Source organism: Pelobates fuscus, chromosome 8, assembly GCF_036172605.1.
Source record: "Pelobates fuscus isolate aPelFus1 chromosome 8, aPelFus1.pri, whole genome shotgun sequence".
Classification (NCBI taxonomy): Eukaryota; Metazoa; Chordata; class Amphibia; order Anura; family Pelobatidae; genus Pelobates; species Pelobates fuscus.
This window is the reverse complement of record NC_086324.1, coordinates 166307633-166325175: the sequence shown is the minus strand read 5'-3', so window position 1 is coordinate 166325175 and position 17543 is coordinate 166307633. Positions and strand designations below refer to the sequence as shown.

At 45.6% G+C, this 17543-nt stretch overlaps 1 protein-coding gene across 1 annotated transcript; it reads right to left on the bottom strand.

Annotated features, from left to right (window-relative positions):
• Positions 1 to 1932: 1932 nt before the first annotated feature.
• Positions 1933 to 3548, bottom strand: LOC134571975 (E3 ubiquitin-protein ligase TRIM39-like). Its single transcript, XM_063430710.1, has one exon. It carries the CDS (start codon positions 3546 to 3548, stop codon positions 1965 to 1967), a length of 1584 nt encoding a protein of 527 aa, XP_063286780.1. The 3' UTR covers positions 1933 to 1964.
• Between the last annotated feature and the right edge of the window lie 13995 nt (positions 3549 to 17543).

Below are 17543 nucleotides of genomic sequence, written 5' to 3'. Positions count from 1 at the left end.
TGATTTTTAAATGTTTACACTTGAAGGTATCGTCTGCACATTTTGTTTGGTGGTGTACGCTGTATGAGATTTGTCTATACGAGTGTTGTAACTGCCGTATTGTAAAATGTTTCCACTAATTTTTTGAGGCACCTTATAACGCAGTAATAGTACCTCCGTTGATGGATGCTCCTAGTGCTTTCCGAGGACTCCAAGCACTCTACTTGACACCATCAGCACTGCAGACCAAACCTATCTTCCTGCAGAGAGCGAAGCTGGAACAAGCTCTTAACAGAGTTCAGTGATTATAGCCAGGGCAGTATACAGTGTATAGCAATCCCCAGTGTAAATGCAGCCTTTTCCCCCACACATGAGACGAGGCTCTATGTTGAGGGTAAAACAGGAACTCAGCAGTCTGAGGGTTTATTGGCACTTATATGCAAGTTTTCCCACAAGGTTACCACCCACGTGGACCTTGTGGTACACAGGACATGCAGTTACAATAACCAATCAAACACATTACAGCACAGTCAGACACTCCCAGTCAAAGCTCACAAACCCTCTCCTCTGCCTGTGATATAATTACTAAACACAATGGGTTAACTTAATTATCACAGACAGGATAATATACAGTTTTATACAATATTCATAACTTCCTAGCCATACATGCAATTCACATAAAAGTCACATATTCTGAACCACCATAAGCAGTATACAAACATATGTCAAAATCATACCAATTGGTCCAGTTGTTCAAAAGTTAGATGGAAGTCCTATTTGACCGACTGCAAGCATGGCTTTCCTGCCTAAAACAGTTCCACAGATTCAGGCTGTGCTGCCAGTCTATCTTCTCCTCTATTCTGAAGATAATTGGCTTAAGTAACTGTAGTAAACTCAATTATCTCCAGGTACAGAAAATATCACTAAGTTACAACTGCAACAAAACACATTAAAATACATAACTAATATTCTATAGAACTGAAACCCCACATAGCTTGGATCTGAGCGCTGAATATAGCCGAACAGCGCTCAGATCCCACAAACACAGTCAAATCGCCATGGGGTTAAACAATAGCAAGGGCTGATGAGAGATTGAGGAGGGACAAAGCAGCCAGTTTTAACTGGTCTGGCAGTGTCCCTGGGACAATGCCCTGCTGGAGAACAATGGGACAGGAAACGCGGGAGGGGAAGAGGCACACCTTCCCATGGATTCAAAGGGGCAGAAAAAGTGTCCCAAAATCCAATAAGCCCAAATAATGTTTTTAAAGGGCCATACACCCCAGGGCCATAGTCACAGGGCAAGAGGCTGGCAAGTAGGCCTCTCCAGGACCAAGTTGTGAAGGGCACTTCATCACACTTGTTATGTGTACAGTGATCTCCACTCTTATCATGGTGTAGGGCAATTCTTATCCCTAGCTCTTATAGGGAGGAATTGGTTAAAACTAGATAGTGTCTTTGTTTAATCTGAAAGGAAATTTTGAAGAACAGAAGTATGGGAGTCATGGGAATCTTACATAAATAAGGAGACATGTTTATCATTATTTAAAAAGATGGAAAAAAGAGAAAAGGAAAATCCAAAAACACCCACAGAGATCCACACGGGCATACTCATAAACAGAGATACGAATACATACAACTTTTTTTCACCTTTATCAATATTTAAAGTATTTCCCAAACTCAGTAAACTTTTATCCAGAATTGTACAGGAAACAAGTTCTGACATAATTCATTTTATCTGTTTACAGCAGTAATTAGGAAACTTCAATAGAGGCGTGTTAATTATTACAGGTATGCGCAGCAGATTATTATTATAATTTTTTTATTTTTTTATTTTTTTTAAAGGCTCAGCTAAAGATATACATATTTTAGACAATACATTTTTAATAAGATAATAAGATGTTTACAATGTCAATTAATCCAATCAAATTGCAGGCAAATGGATTTTGTAAGATTTCATGTTGTGCAGGAATTTCACACATATAAAACTAGCTACTGATTCTAATCCAACTTTCTTTCCAAACTTTGAACCCAGCATGTAGAGGCTCAGTGAAGGCTGCAGTGAAGGTGTATAAATGTCTGACTGGGACACACAGCTCATAGAATGAGAGCCGGCCAGCTTCATAGTCCAGATATATCCCGAATGTATGGCAGGAAGGAGCAGGGAGTAACCGATGTGAAATAGAATCATATTTAGCAATATAGCCTTTATGATGCATGTACAAACACCAGGATTTATTATTATTCCCTATGTAGGAATTCCTGCCTTCCTTCTCTGTGCTGGGATAAGATACTCCGATCCTGCTAAGTCCTGTATCGCTGGCCTCCACTTCCCAGTAATGTCGCCCTGACAAAAATGTTCTTTTACTAAAAGCCTGATAATTAAGAAATCTCTCAGGTCTTTGCAGTCGGTTCAGCTTTACATCAGACATGAATATCGTTTTTAAGTCGCCTGACACAGATACATCATTAGCAGCCGTCTTTACATCTAATAAAAGGTCTGAAACCACCGGCACATGGAGCCCATTCTTTATCATTACATCAGCGATGACATCATTTAACTCACGCTGCAAGATCAATGAGACCAGAACCTCATCCAGATCCCCTACAGCAGAAGATGTATCATTATCTCTATCTGTATCCTCGTCATCCTCCGTATCATTAAAGTCAGCGCTGTCTGCTTGCCATTCTTGTAAGACAGTTAGTGGGTCCGTCGTGTCACACAGCTTCTCAATGTGACCCATCTTCCTGGTAAGATCCTCCTTCTTTATTTCCAGCCGCTGTATTAAATCAGAGACTCGGAGTGAGATCTGCTCTTCCTGCCTGGAGATCTCACTCTGGATTCGATTCTCTAGGGATTCCAACTGTTTTCTGATATCACGAAAAAAAGCAGAGACTCTCTCAGTTACCCCGGCAGCTTTATCTTGTACTTCGCTCTTGCGCTCCTGCAGGTTCTGAAGTTTTATCTTAGTTTCCTCCAGCTTTAGAGTCAGTTTCTCCAAAACATTTCTCATTTTCTCCTTCTCCTTCCCAGACACCTCATTCAATGTACAAAGTTGGTGTCCCTTGTGATCCCCAAAGGCAATACAGGTCACACAGACACAGGTAGCATCCTGAGAGCAGTAATATTTCAGGGGCTCCTTGTGGACGGAGCATTTTCTGTTCTCCAGGGAAGAAATGGGATCCGTTAAGACATGTTCGGCAGACTTGCTATGTACACTCAGGTGGACGTCACACAGGGAAGCCTCACAGAGCAGGCATGTCTTAGCTGCAGGTACAGGAGTGTGAACGCAGTAAGTACAGAAAATCCCAGAATCCTCTTTTTCTGGCTGCGCAGAAAGGAAACGCTCTGTTATGTTACACAGTTGCAGGTTACTTTGCAGAACAGGACGTTCCTGAAGCTCTGCTCTACAGTCAAGACAGGTATTAACTCCAGCTCCCTCCGGTGTATCCAGCACAGTCCCGATACAGACACGGCAGAAGTTATGTCCGCAATTTAGCATTACCGGATCCATGTAAATATTCAGACAGACGGAGCAGTTTAACTCTTCTTTCCAATCAGCGGACGCCATCCTGGAAAACAGCAAAGAGAAACGAAACTGAAATGTTTCTGTTCTTTAACTCACAGGGTGGAGAAATAGTCATTGTGAACTTTACCTTGCTGATAATTAACCCTGTGAGGTCCTAACTGTGAAATCTACTCTATACGAAAATCATAGAGATATAGCAAAAGTATATATAAAAAAAAAATTATATTTTCAACATTATTTTCTAAAGTGAGAATTTAAAGTGAATTCAGAGTGAATTTCACATTTTGGACCAACATAGCCTGTTACAAACTGCCCTGGAACTCTTATTTTCCCTAAGCCCAAGTTGTTTCCCTTTGGTTCGGAATGTCTACCTACCAAATGCAGACCACCCCTTGGCTCATTATCTTCAAAGCAACAACAAACTCAAGTGCTCTCTCTGGGTTCGTATAACTAAAGGACACGTGCTCCGAAAAAAGGCAGCCACCTTTTTTCCCGCCACCCAATGTAACCAAACTTGTATCCTAAACTAAATAATTCTAAACTCCCTTTATATAACAGCTATAATTCCTCTCCAGTTTTTTATCTTTCTAAAACTAAACACCCTGTGTAACCTAACTCTGACATTAACCCCTCTCTAACCTTAACCCTCCTTTACCATAACCACGTCTAATGTTATCTTTGACCCAGCATTCAGTTATACAACTGCATACACTCACTGTACTCACACATTCAAACACAATACATTACAAACAGGAATATCAACATACATACATTGATACATATACAGTTATCAAATACCAATATATGATTATTAGATGTTTTTTTGCCTGCAATGTCCAGATAATAAATTCCTTAAAATCACTTTAACCATTGTTTATTTTTCGGGGAGCAGGGGGCGCCTTAGAATGATGTGCCTACAGACACCTGACAGGTAAATTTAGCCCTCCATCCCCTCTAACTCATTATGTATTTCCTCTAAGCTGCGACACATGTATCACTCTATAATGGCCCTGGCTATATGTATAAATAGTTACTTATTGCTCTGCATTCAGTGGAGGCTCGTCAGTAGCGGCACCAGGGGCAGCACCCCACCAGTGTTTATGTGGGGGAAAAAAATATTTGCAATAGTTTAGAAACACTAACATTATTTTTTTAAAGGGAAGTGGTAGTCTAAAAAAAATGGGGATATGGTAAATTAAAGGAACGCTATAGGGTCAGGAACACAAACATGTATTGCTGACCCTATAGTGTTTAAACCACCATATAGCCCCCCTGGGCCCCACTAGCTCTGATATATGTTGCAGATGTCAAAGAACAATAGGTACAATCTTACATATTTAGTGGGAGTTCTGGTATATCTTTGTTTTGGTTGACAGGCTGAACAATAGTTCATAATAGTAACGGCATCTTTGACTCGTATAGGTCAGAATTGGTTACAGCTAGATTGTAGCCCCATGTAACAAAAGCACAGTTTAAGGGAACTGGGCCTTGACTGGGCTAGGAGGCAGAAGCTATGTAGGGATTGGTGGGTTAGAAGGTTAGGGGCTGAGCTATATAAATAGGCAGCCATCTTAGAAAAATCACTTCTAACTTGCCTACCCGGCTGAGTTTGTGCCATTGGGGCAATGACTTTTTCAATGTAGTACAAATATTAATATTATTATTAATAAAAACTGTGGACAATTTTGACCCATATACCTTAGGGTCTGATTGGGTTTGGTATGTGGGGGGTTTTGTTTTGATTCTGCCTGCCCATATGGCGACTATGCACCTGTCAAGTCTGGTAACTTTGAATGGCTGTTTCAGTCTGAAATGAAGTTTGGAGGAGCAGGAGTATGGCAGTCATGAGACTCTTACATAAATAAGGAGAAGTTTCTGTTTCCTGTACCCGGCCGGACTGACAGGAAGTGCACACTGAGTGTGCACCTTCCTATCACTCCGGCCGGGCACCGCGGACCGGAGAGGAGCTCGGCCACGCTACAGGGAAGGGGAGGTGAGAGAGGGGAGTTAAAAGGGGGGGGGAGTAAGAAGAAGGAGGGGGAGTAAGAAGAGGGGGAGGCGGGAAGGGTGAGTAAGAAGAGGGAGGGAGTAAGAAGAGGGGGGAGTGGGGGGCGGGGCCGGACCGCCGAGCTGGCTGGTCGCAAGGGGGACCAGCTCCTGCAACCCAAGGCCTAAACAGAAATAAATTACAGATATCTGGCACAAAACTGACCGGCAACGGTGGCCCTCGACGGGCAGAGAGCCCCGGATCCAGGGTGAGGCTGGCCAAACAGGCTTCAGTCCCCTGGAGGAGGAATCCTACGGGACACTTTGGAGGCCTGCTCTGGAGGCGAGCGGGGCGGACGGCCGCTGCCCTGCCGCATGCCATGCGGTACTCTGAGTAAGACACGCGGGGAACCGGCCCCGTACCCCCCCTCTGGACCGGGGGGGTGATCCCGGACCCCACTCTCGGGACCCGACGACCGCAAGCACGACAGGCGAAGCTACAGGACCGCCAGGACCCACGCTCCAGGCACTGTCACCAAGATGGCGGAGGCGAGGCGAGCCCAGAGCCTCCACAGGGTAACCAACAAGCGGACCGTACAGATCCTGACTGCAACCACCCACCTGCAAACAGCCCAGAACCCCAGCAAGCCACCTACCTCCACTAACACTGGACCCTCAGAGGTCTTCCGCTGGGCTCCGGTATTCCCTCCCTCCCCCAAGCAGAGAAACAAGTCGCCCCACAGTGGCATCAGCTGCCCGCAACCACCGCCGCACTGGGAGGCAAACCAGCATGTGGAAAAGCAATGGAGCCATCATCCACATTCCTGCAGTAGAGATCCTCACATGCGACTGGAACATAGTAGGGAATCTACTCAGCGCCCAGCGACTGGCAGCAGGCTCCCTGATATAACACTTCAGCAACTGCAGAGGACGTCCCTTACTCACCCCATGAAGGACTTTGCATCCGGAACTGTCCTGTCTTCCACCGTCTCAACCTCAGGGGCTGTGCCATCCATTTACGAGATCTGCGGCCTGGGGGTATACTGCACCTAAAAGCTTGCCTAAAGATCACATTGTGAATAGGAGCGCCCATCTTGACCTTACCAGCCTGTCTATAGATAACTGACAGTTAGAATTGAAAAAGCATGGGTGATATCTGTTTCACTACTGGATTTTTTTTTCTCAATGCTGGATTTTAATTAGCGTAATTGACCCATCACATTAAAGCGACCTACCTAGCGACAGACACAATGTCCGATATGTCACCTAACCGACTGTAGGATATGACTAATTAGACAGCCTGTTCAAGCGTAATCATACCTAGGGCCCGAAGCTAAAGCGACAACGACTACTTAATAACCTTAAGCTACTGTTACCAAACGTCTGACTAATTCATCTTAGACAGCCAGCGTGTACCTAGCCTGTTTTATCATATATTGTTTAAAAAAAAAATATGTGCAAACCTTCTTGTAACGGATCACCTGGCACCCCGACTTGGTACCTCCGTTAATGGATGCTCCTAGTGCTTCCTGAGGACTCCAAGCACTCTGGCAGACACCACAATCACCGAATCCGAGAAACCGTTAAAATTCTCCCAAGCATATGAATGCTGTAGACCATTGAATAGGAACCATACGAATAGGCTTGTACTCCTAGCAGTCAACTGGAACAGCATGCAATAAATCCTTCCCCCCAATAATGAGACGACACATCACTTTGAGGGTAAAACGGGAACTCTGGACTGTCTCATCCAGCCTGGCTTTTATTACAATAATACACATACAGGCCACACCCAGGGGGAGGCATAAAATAACCAATCACATACATGGTTCAGCCCACACATCCCCTCCCCTCAGATAACATTAAACCCAATTATCCGGTACACTTTTTCAGCCAAGTTCTGGATGTACCCCAAAACCCGGGGGTACACCTTTAAATCCAGCATTGCTGGATAGCCCTTATTCAGGGGGACAACATATCCAAAATTCAAGTAATTCGGATGAATGGTTCGGGAGATATGGGGTTCCAAAGATTTGACCGACCGCATGGGTAAAGTATCCGAAAACAGTTCCATGCATTTTGGCCCTGCGGTCGGTCACAAACAAGGGAATGAAAACAGACGAATTGCCTGTGTTATAGAGCCTGGAGAGGGTTTGAATGAATTCCCTTGTTTGTGGGGTTCTTTCTACCGAACGGCGGGTCATTCGGTAGTTTCCATACGAATTTCTGGAAGTATGGAGGTCTCAGCGGTGTTTGCCTAGTCAAGTGTCCGATTTTAGTTCCAGACACTCGACGGCAAAACACCGCTGTTCAGTAGTTTAAGATGGCCGCCGCCACGTGTTTGTTTCCCGAATGGCGGCCACCCAGAGGACAAAGAATACATTACACTGATTGCCAATTACCCGTTTGCAACATTGTTGCAAACTGTAATTGGAGGCACACTTATTCCTGGGTGATCTGGTTGTTCGGTAGTTTCACTCAATATAATAAATGGAGTGATTCTACCGAACAATCAGATGAATGCTGCATACATATCCCAGGTTAAACTTAATACACATATAATATTACAGGCAGTACACTAGAATATGTATCACAGTCTTAAAGGGACAGTAGTCCCAAAAGTCCCAATATGTCCATAGATGCTGTTAAAAGGGCCAGTAGCAGCAATATACAGTACAATATGCCCCAAATAACCCAGGGGCCATAGTCAGTAGGTAGGAGGCTAGCAAACAGGCTTCTCCAGGGCCCAGTGGCGAGGTTGGTTTCACCACACTTCTAAATGCTTAACAGCGGTTATAACTCTTGTATGTTTCTAATACCTAAGAATGCTGTTATGGCACTACAGTCAAGCGAATGTTATACATGCACATAAAAAAAAAAATAATAAAAAAAAAATAAGAGGGGGGAGTAAGAAGAGGGGAGGGAGTAAGAAGAGGGGGAGGGTGGAGTAAGAAGGAGGGGAGATAAGAAAAAGAGGGGGAAGTAAGAAGAAGAAGGGGGTAAGAAGAAGAGGGGGGAGTAAGAAGAAGGGGGGAGTAAGAAGAGGGGGTGGGGGGAGTAAGAAGAGGAGGGGAGTAAGAAGAGGAGGGGAGTAAGAAGAGGGGGGAGAGTAAGAAGAAGGGGGGGAGTAAGAAGAAGGGGGGATACGAAAAAGAGGGGGTAAGAAGAAGAAAAAGAGAAGAAGGGGGAGTAATAAAAAGAGGGGGGGTAAGAAGAAGAAGAGGGGGTAAGAAGAAGAGGGGGTAAGAAGAAGAGGGGGTAAGAAGAAGAAAAAGAGAAGAAGGGGGAGTAAGAAAAAGAGGGGGGAGTAAGAAGAAGGGGGTAAGAAGAAGAGGGGGTAAGAAGAAGAAGGGGGAGTAAGAAGAAGGGGGGAGTAAGAAGAAGAAGAGGGGGTAAGAAGAAGGGGGGAGTAATAAGAAGAAGGGGGGGTAAGAAGAAGGGGGGAGTAATAAGAAGAAGGGGGAGTAAGAAGAAGAAAGGGGGTCAGAAGAACAGGTGGGGGAGTAAGAAGAACAAGGGGGGAAGTAAGAAGAACACAGGGAGGAGGGGGGTGAGGAGAACACATGGAGGGGGAGGAGTGAGAACAACACAGGGAGGGTGGGGGGGAGAGAGAAGAGCACAGGGAGGGTGGGTGAGTGTGAGAAGAGACTGCTAGGGGAGGGTGGGGGAGAGGAGAGACCACATTAAAGGGACACTATAGCTTAATGAAGTGGTTCTGGTGTCTATAGCCGGTCCCTGCAGGCTTTCTAATGTAAACACACACTGTGTGCAGCACTGGTGTTAGTTCATATTTCAGATCATATGGGTGGGGCATTGTAATGTCACATGGGGGGGCGGCAAATCTTTATTTTGTCTAGGGCGGCAAAAATCCTTGCACCGGCTCTGATCCTGGGCAGGTGCACCAGTCTACTGGTGACCCACAGGAGGGGAGTGCACTGATTGCACTGCACTCTCCTCCTGCCCAGACCCGTCTTTACCGCAGTGCAAGTGCCCTCTGCCCCTAATTTACAGTGGCTCACACTCACAACAAGCAGTGCCTGGAGCCCTTTGCAGAGACGGGAACAAAGATGTTCTGCAGCAGCTGGCCGTCCTGCAAGCATTACATAAAACAGCTGTTCCCCATGCAGCCACAGGTGGCGCTATGCTGGGATAATGTGATTACTCTTCACTTCCTCCCAGCCTACAGAGCAGCACATGGGAGAGAGAGAGGAGGAGGCATGATTTAATCTTACAACAAATCCACTAAGCAAATCTTAATAAATTTGGGGGGGATCAGCTCTGTTTCCACAGTTTATTGGTGTTTACTCTGATGTCTGTATTAATATTGAGGGATGTCTAAGTAGTAACATCAGTATGTGTCAGCAGGGCCAGCCGTTGGGGTGTGCACGCTGTGCGGTCACGCAGGGTGCCATGACAACAGAGGCGCCCGGCGGCCAACACAGCTCACAAGTTGGGTACACCAGCATATTCAATTGAAACGATTCGCTGGAGGTCCACTGGTGCGCACCAGCTGTGGGTGCAGTCACATCATATCCTCTCCCTTGTGGTTCTGATGCTCAGTTAGTGAGTCAGAGCACAGGCTCAGAGATTCTCAGCCTGCGCTCTGACAACATTGAAAGTCAGAGCCGTGAAAGGGCGGGTATGGCAAAGAGCTACTGATTAGCATAACATCAATATCCGTTATAAAACCAGGAAAAGGTGGGCATGGATGGTGAACTGATTTGGTGGTGCAATGGGCCACTTGACTGGTTTTGCCCCCCAGGCCTAAGGCTGCCAACCCTCCCCTGCACCTCAGCCCATAAAGGTTGGACAGCTGTAAACGGACACAGAGTACCAATGAGGGAAGAGAAGGAGACTTACGGGATTCTATGTATTAGCTAGCCCACATTCCGAAACACATTTACTACAGCAAGTTGCCAATCCAGACCCAACAAGCATTTCTTAAAGAAAACTGCTGCACACTCCTCACACTCCTTTTAATTTATATAATAATTTGCAATAAACCTAAAGAGTTGCTCCAAGTACCACAACCACTTCAGTGATTTGAAGTGGTCCTGGTGCCTGGAGTCCGCATGGGCAGCATTTCATAGCAAAACACTGCTCAGCGATTGTGGCAAACCTAGCCACTTCTGGACTATATTATATAAAGGTTGTCCGTAGGCTGTATGTGGTACTATGTATATTTTGTTGTGTATGTATTATAGTATGGCCGTTCGCATGCTGGCAGCCGTAAGCTACCAGCATGCAAACATTTCGTTTGACGAACCGCGGCTATCCGGGCCGTTTGCCAAACGAATACGGGCCCCCCAGGTAGACCACACACTCAGAGTCGTGTGGCACTCATTAACCGATTGCAACAATGTTGCAATCGGTAATTAAAGGTTCTCCTAGGTGGCCGTCGTTCGACTACCGACCATGCGGCGGTCGGCCATCTTGGATCCTTTGTCTCTGCAGCGGTGTTCGGTCGTCGAGAGCCTGGAACTGAAAACGGCTACTCAATGATCCGAACACCGCTGGACTTCCAGAGCGTTCGGGAGTTCCGCTCTCACCACATTCTGTTCCCCATCGATGTTCGGTAGTTTCAGACCGAACTCGATGGTTAAGTGTATTTTGTGCGGCGTTCGGTTAGTTTAGCTGGGATCTGAGCGGTATTCTGACTAAATGTGCCCGCAGACCCCAGCTATCTACCGAACGGTTGTTCGTATGAAAGTGAGTAATATTATGCGAAATATGGAATTTCATGTGAATTGTCAGTTTTGCTGCACGAGGGGATAATCCACTTAATCGTCCATTTTAGTGGGAGTATCCCTCTCGTGCAGCAATGCCTGTTGGGATAATTACACTGCCTGATGGGAGAAATCCCCTGTAACATCTGTAAGAAAACCCCATGCAAGGGGAACTGCATAAATATGGAAGTCTGTGAATAAAGCGAGTTAGTTGACTCCCAAACTGTGTTTCGTCCGGTTATTGGGAGGATTGGGATATTGCCTTGCTTTTCCAGCGCTGACTGTGGATTTACCTGTGATACAAACGGAGATCGTGGACTATACTACTGCATTCCGTTACAGCGATTAACTAATCTGCTGCAGGATTTGTAATCCCACCTCTGGCAGAGTCATTGGGACGTTGCTAGCCAGCCTGGAACAAAACTTCCATTTCACTAATGTTAATTCTGTACATATTGGACATCTGATAACAGGTGTCCAATGGTGGCACAGCCCCTCCACCCTCCGTGCTGTCCGTGTCTTCCTCTCAGCCTGTCCTCCCTGACATCTCTCCCCTTCCTACGATGAGGAGGATAGGGAAGCCAGGAGAACGCAGGTAAACTTTAGGTCAGAGTAATCCTTAATGCTGCTCGTTACCACAGGGCAACATCTGCTATTAAACTCTATCTCTATAATAATACTTTCACTAAATGCTTTATTTCAGAAGATATTCAGTGTATATATATATATATATATATATATATATATTAAGGCCTTGGCCTGTAGTTGTGGTAGGGGCTTGAATTCCCTTTAAAATGGCTGCCAATCCTCTCCCACCTTACCGTTGATGGTCTGGCAAGTCTGAGAGGATTACGTTCGGTTCAGTCCGCCATCTTGTTTCTCTTAACTGTTGTCCATCATGGTCCTGGCTCTGGTTCTACGCTTACCTGACCGCTTTCCAAACAGTTTGTTAACCCACTGCCCCTTCCGGCATCCTCGCAGCCCGGTCTCGGCACGGCAAGTGATTCTAAAACTGTAAGTCAAAATCCTTACCATAAGGCAACGGTCGCAAACGTGACATGCTTTCACGGTAAGGCTTTCGTTTCCCATAGTGTTCCCCCCTTTCCATAGTATTCTCCCCCCCCATAGTGTTCCCCCCTCATCCCATAGTGTCCCCCCCCTTTCCATAGTATTCTCCCTCCCTCCCATAGTGTTCCCCCCTTTCCATAGTATTCTCCCCCCTCCCATAGTGTTCCCCCCCTCCCATAGTGTTCCCCCCCCCCCATAGTGTTCCCCCCCATAGTGTTCCCCCCCTCCCATAGTGTTCCCCCTCTCATCCCATAGTGCCCCCCCCCTTTCCATAGTATTCTCCACCCCCTCCCATAGTGTCCCCCCCCCATCCCATAGTATTTTCCACCCCCTCCCATAGTGTCCCCTAGTGCACTCTCCCTCCCCTTGTCCCATAATTACTTACCTATCTTGAAGCGTGGCCCGGCTTCACAGCACGCACCGCGGTACTGGAACTTCAATTTCAGGTTCCGGTTTCTGGCGGGACTGAAAGGAATTGTGCACACTTCCTTTCAGTCCCGCCGGAAACCAGAACCTGAAATTGAAGTTCCAGTACTGCGGTGCGCGCTGAACACCGGCCCACGCTTCAAGACAGGTAAGTAAATATGGTATATAGGCGTATAACACGCACACATCATTTCCCCCCTATTTTCGGGGAGAAAAAGTGCGTGTTATACGCCGATAAATACGGTATATTACAGTTACAATTAGGTCCTTGTGAGTTGTGGCTTTTAGTATATAATTTAGACTGGTTTAATATGTTTTAAGGCCGTAAGGCCTGTATTTGTGGGAGGAGTTAAGCGTTCCATATAAACGCTACTCCCCCCCTTCCTACCTGCCGTACGCACGCTGTTCACTCTCAGTGACAGCCGAACTTCCGGTCTTCGATCAAGCACTCCCGGTCCTCGCCTCTTCCGGTCCGGCTTCCTCTCCGTTCCCCCGCTCCTCCGCCAAGGTATTCGGCAAATAGCCGTGCTCGGGCTATTTGCTGTTTCGACGCTTTCCAGCAACCGTGAGTCTTCTCATTCCGGTCCCCTCCACATCGCTGTGGTCATGGGGGACCGGAACTCGCATATCTGACCGTCCAGGGTGCACACAGAATACTACTGAGCCTGCAGGGGACAAGTTCTGCTTCCTGTCAGATCCCTGTGTATCTCTGGTCTCCATTGCTTTGATAACCAGTCTGAGGAAAGTGTCCCCTGCTGGGTAGAAAGAGTTATTCATTAATCCAGCCTGCTCCCAGGCATTGGTTCTGCATTTCCTGTTGTAGAAGTGAAGCTCAGCCCATTCTGCTGTTAACCCTTTCACTGCCAGCAAGTGAGAGAAACTTTATTTTAGCATCAAACTAACTGATTGACTGATCAGATGCCCACATAAATACAATCAGATACAGAAATATATGTATTTATTCATATACTGGAATCCTGCCCATTTACAATCTGATTTTCCCTTCCCTGTGTTGAAATCTTACAATAGCAATCAGCTTAAGTGATTTCCCTATCTGGTTAAATTACATGCGTGTCGATCAAGTAATACACGCATTTACTAAGCTACGTATTTAACTTAAATAATACAGTTAACTGCTGTATTTCACTTGTTTCTCTATCTACCATTATGGTGGTTCTAGTGAACTGCTGGTTACCTATTGCAGCATTTGGTTGGGACAACAGTCTTGTCAACTTAATCAATGCTAAAAGGTTAGGTTGTATTTTATGAATTTCGTTGCTACTTGGTAGTCACATAAATCTTACCGGGGTCCACCACGCTCCCCTCACGCTAGCACCTAGGCGGTCACTTTCAATCACCCGTCTGGGGGGTCGGGATCCTACACCCCCCCCCCCACCCCTTCACGGACTCCTTAATTTCCGGTCCACACGTTAATCTTGCTATGGTTATTTATATTAATCCATTTGGGTAGGACTCATGTTGTTATAAAGGCTATGCTTTTCTACGGAGAGGGTAAAGGAAGGGATGCCTGTAATTTCATTATATCATGCACGACATATTGGCTTCGTATGTTTTCACTCCTACTTTCCATCGTGTTTTTCATATATCAGCGCAATATTTCTAAATTGGAGATTTTGAGCATACTTTCCATTATGTTTTAATGCATCAGTGCAAAGTCATAGTTTATTCGGCTGGTATCTCCGCCTAGTGGTTTGATGGTATTAGCTGTTTTATTCTGTATAATGTGTAGCTTCTCTGCCGTCCTGTTTTCAGGTTGTTAATGGTGTTTCTACTATTGGTGCATCCCGTGTAATACCACTAAATGCCTGACGCTATGCATGTACTATTTTATTGGGTCAAGTTAATCTAACTAACTAAACACTGTGTATATGTTGGATTTGTTTTATCTCCCAGATTACGCTTACACTTACGCATCTCCTGTTATACATGCATCGAATTACCTCAGGTTCAGGCGTAACCGCCATTTGACATTCCCCGCTGATTTCTATTAATGTTGCATACTGTCATTTGTTACCATTAGACAGTCACTAGGTCGCTATTATCACCTATTTCTATCAGGTACAATTTTGTTTCATCCACACTTCAAACAACCGCCTCGACAAGGCCACGTTGTTACACGATGAGGTATCGAACCGACAATCACTGTTACTATTTGTTTCATTTTGTCATCTGCTAGCAGTAGACAATTACTGGTTCACTATTGCCGCCTGTTTCTATCTGGTATAAATGTGTTCGTTCACATTTCCTACAATTGTTACACAATTGGCCTTTGTTAAACGATTATCGCCTGTTTCTATCAGGTTTAGTTTCATTGTGTTTCCTAACAACTGCCTCTACCAGGCCACGTTGTTACATGTTTGGGGTACGGGGGCTTGATTCCTGCCTTGCCTCGTCAGGCCACGGCTCCACTCCACAACTCTTCATTCGTACTCACTACCCGTAACAATCGTTTGTTACTCACTACCTTGCTAATTTCACCCTCCTCTCTCCGTCAGCTGCCACGACGTTTTCTTGGCACAACGCCTTCATTTCATCTCCTTTCAGGTTTATATGGTAACCATCATGAGAATCTTCAGCACCCTCGGGGTCTATCGATACTGCACTATCAGCTATATCTCCATAGTACTTCACTATACTGCACATTATTTTCCTTCCCTCGACTTCAGTTCCTTCTTCTTTCTTCCTCCTTTCTCTCCCTTCGTTTCCTCTGTCTCTATCTGGGAATATCCGGGTATCTATCATTTACAACAACTTGGGTTTCCAAGCACGTTACGTTACCCCCTTATCAAGCCCCCGTCTAGGGTCAGAGAACTGGCTATCTAGGGTTAGGAGCTGGCCTTAGCTGTACACCGTAGCTGGTCCCGCGAGGCCAACTCCCCAATCTCAACACAGAGATTTCGCCCCTCGGCCCAAATCATAGTTAGTGCCTCGCATTCACCCACCTATCGGGTTTATAGTTAGGGCCTCACCTGTCACGGCCACACGTTTTGGATCTTTACTGTCACCGAGAGGCCACCACCCCGCCACCACGCTAGTGGCTCGAGCCCCACGCCCAAATCATAGGTAGAGCCTCTCACCAGCCGCTTGGCTACTAGCAGGGCCTCACTTGTCACGGGGTAGTGAGCTTTTCGCTTCGGCACTAGTTAGCCAGCCAGTTCTATTTTACTTAACCATATTGTTGTTGTTTGAGTTCATTGTTGTTGTCATGTTCTTTTTCAGGATGTCCTACATACGCAACGTCAGACGAGGGATTGCAGCATTTTCGTGTCTATCAGGGCCGACTATCCATGAGTCGCTCAGTCTCGTACCTCACCCAACTCACATCTCTCAGGCATAAGCTGCATTTTGGCATCCCCTTCCGGTCACTCGGCTGTTGGGGCTCGACACAAGTTATCATCTAGAACTTTATTCGTTTGCTCTAAGATACATATAACAGAATCGTGACATTCTTCCAAGAAGCAGTGGAGCAGGACTTCCACAGGCATACTGATCACCCTGTAGTCTTTTCTACATTTTTGCCACCTTTTATTCAAACCTTCATACGTACATGATCGCACTATTCCGAACTGACATACACGTTTCTGACAAGCCTTTCAAACCATACCCCATTTTTTACACAAGATATCAAAGATAATTGGTTATCGCTTCACAGTAACGTACGTACACAGATGGGAATACCGGGCAGTATCAGACTCCCTAAACAGCATTCGCGCCACACAACCAGGTCTTAAATCTATGTGCCTGCAACCATACAAGGGTTCGGGAACCCTACAACTCCACGATCACAACTAATCAGACAGGTAAGTCATGTCTCCCCAAGGAAACTTTAAGAAGGTACTTCTAAATACGATTCTACGTTCACATTCCGTCATTAGAGTAAGTAGGACCACTAGCTGCTATTTTCACATCCATTCTATAAGAACGACATCCAGTAGCAGTACGCCGGAACAAACATTAGAGGCACTAGGAATCGGCTATATATTATACAAGAACATTCCCAACACAGGAGTAGCATAGACATGGATTTTATATAGTGCTATAAGTGTGTTTTCTGGCATTTCCTTTTGCCCTCTTTTTCAGGCCTACCCTCTACGTCGGTTCCGGCACACCACACCGACTCCAATCACAAGGTACTTCACTATACGATATTAACCGACCACAAGTTTTAAGGCCGTAAGGCCTGTATTTGTGGGAGGAGTTAAGCGTTCCATATAAACGCTACTCCCCCCCTTCCTACCTGCCGTACGCACGCTGTTCACCCCACCCACCTCTCCCTCTTATACAATTCATTCAGGGGGGGCCCTCTTTTTCAGGCCTACCCTCTATGTCGGTTCCGGCACACCACACCGACTTAATTCCAATCACAAGGTACTTCACTATACGATATTAACCGACCACAAATCTATATATAGCTGATTTTTGTCATGATGTTGTTTCCACAGGTTTCATTACAGGAATCAAGCTTATGATTTTCAAACAACTTTGATTTTTGACAACTTTGTCAAAATATTTGCCTTATTAGGTTAGTAATGTGGGTAAATTACTATTTTAGGTTTTACTACTATAACTTAGTATTTAGTGGGCATTGACATTTCGCTTTCCTTAGGTGCCTTGGTCATAAAGACGGTTGCTTTACAAGCACAAAAACCCGTCATCTGCCTCTGTCATATTCTCACTGCTCACCAATAGTATCTGATAGGTTCCTTTATTTTAATTCAAGCCCACGATCTGGCCCACTAACATATATCTATACGCACAAATACTTATTCACATCCTATCTATAGGTCGCAGCACGTCATCTACTGCCACC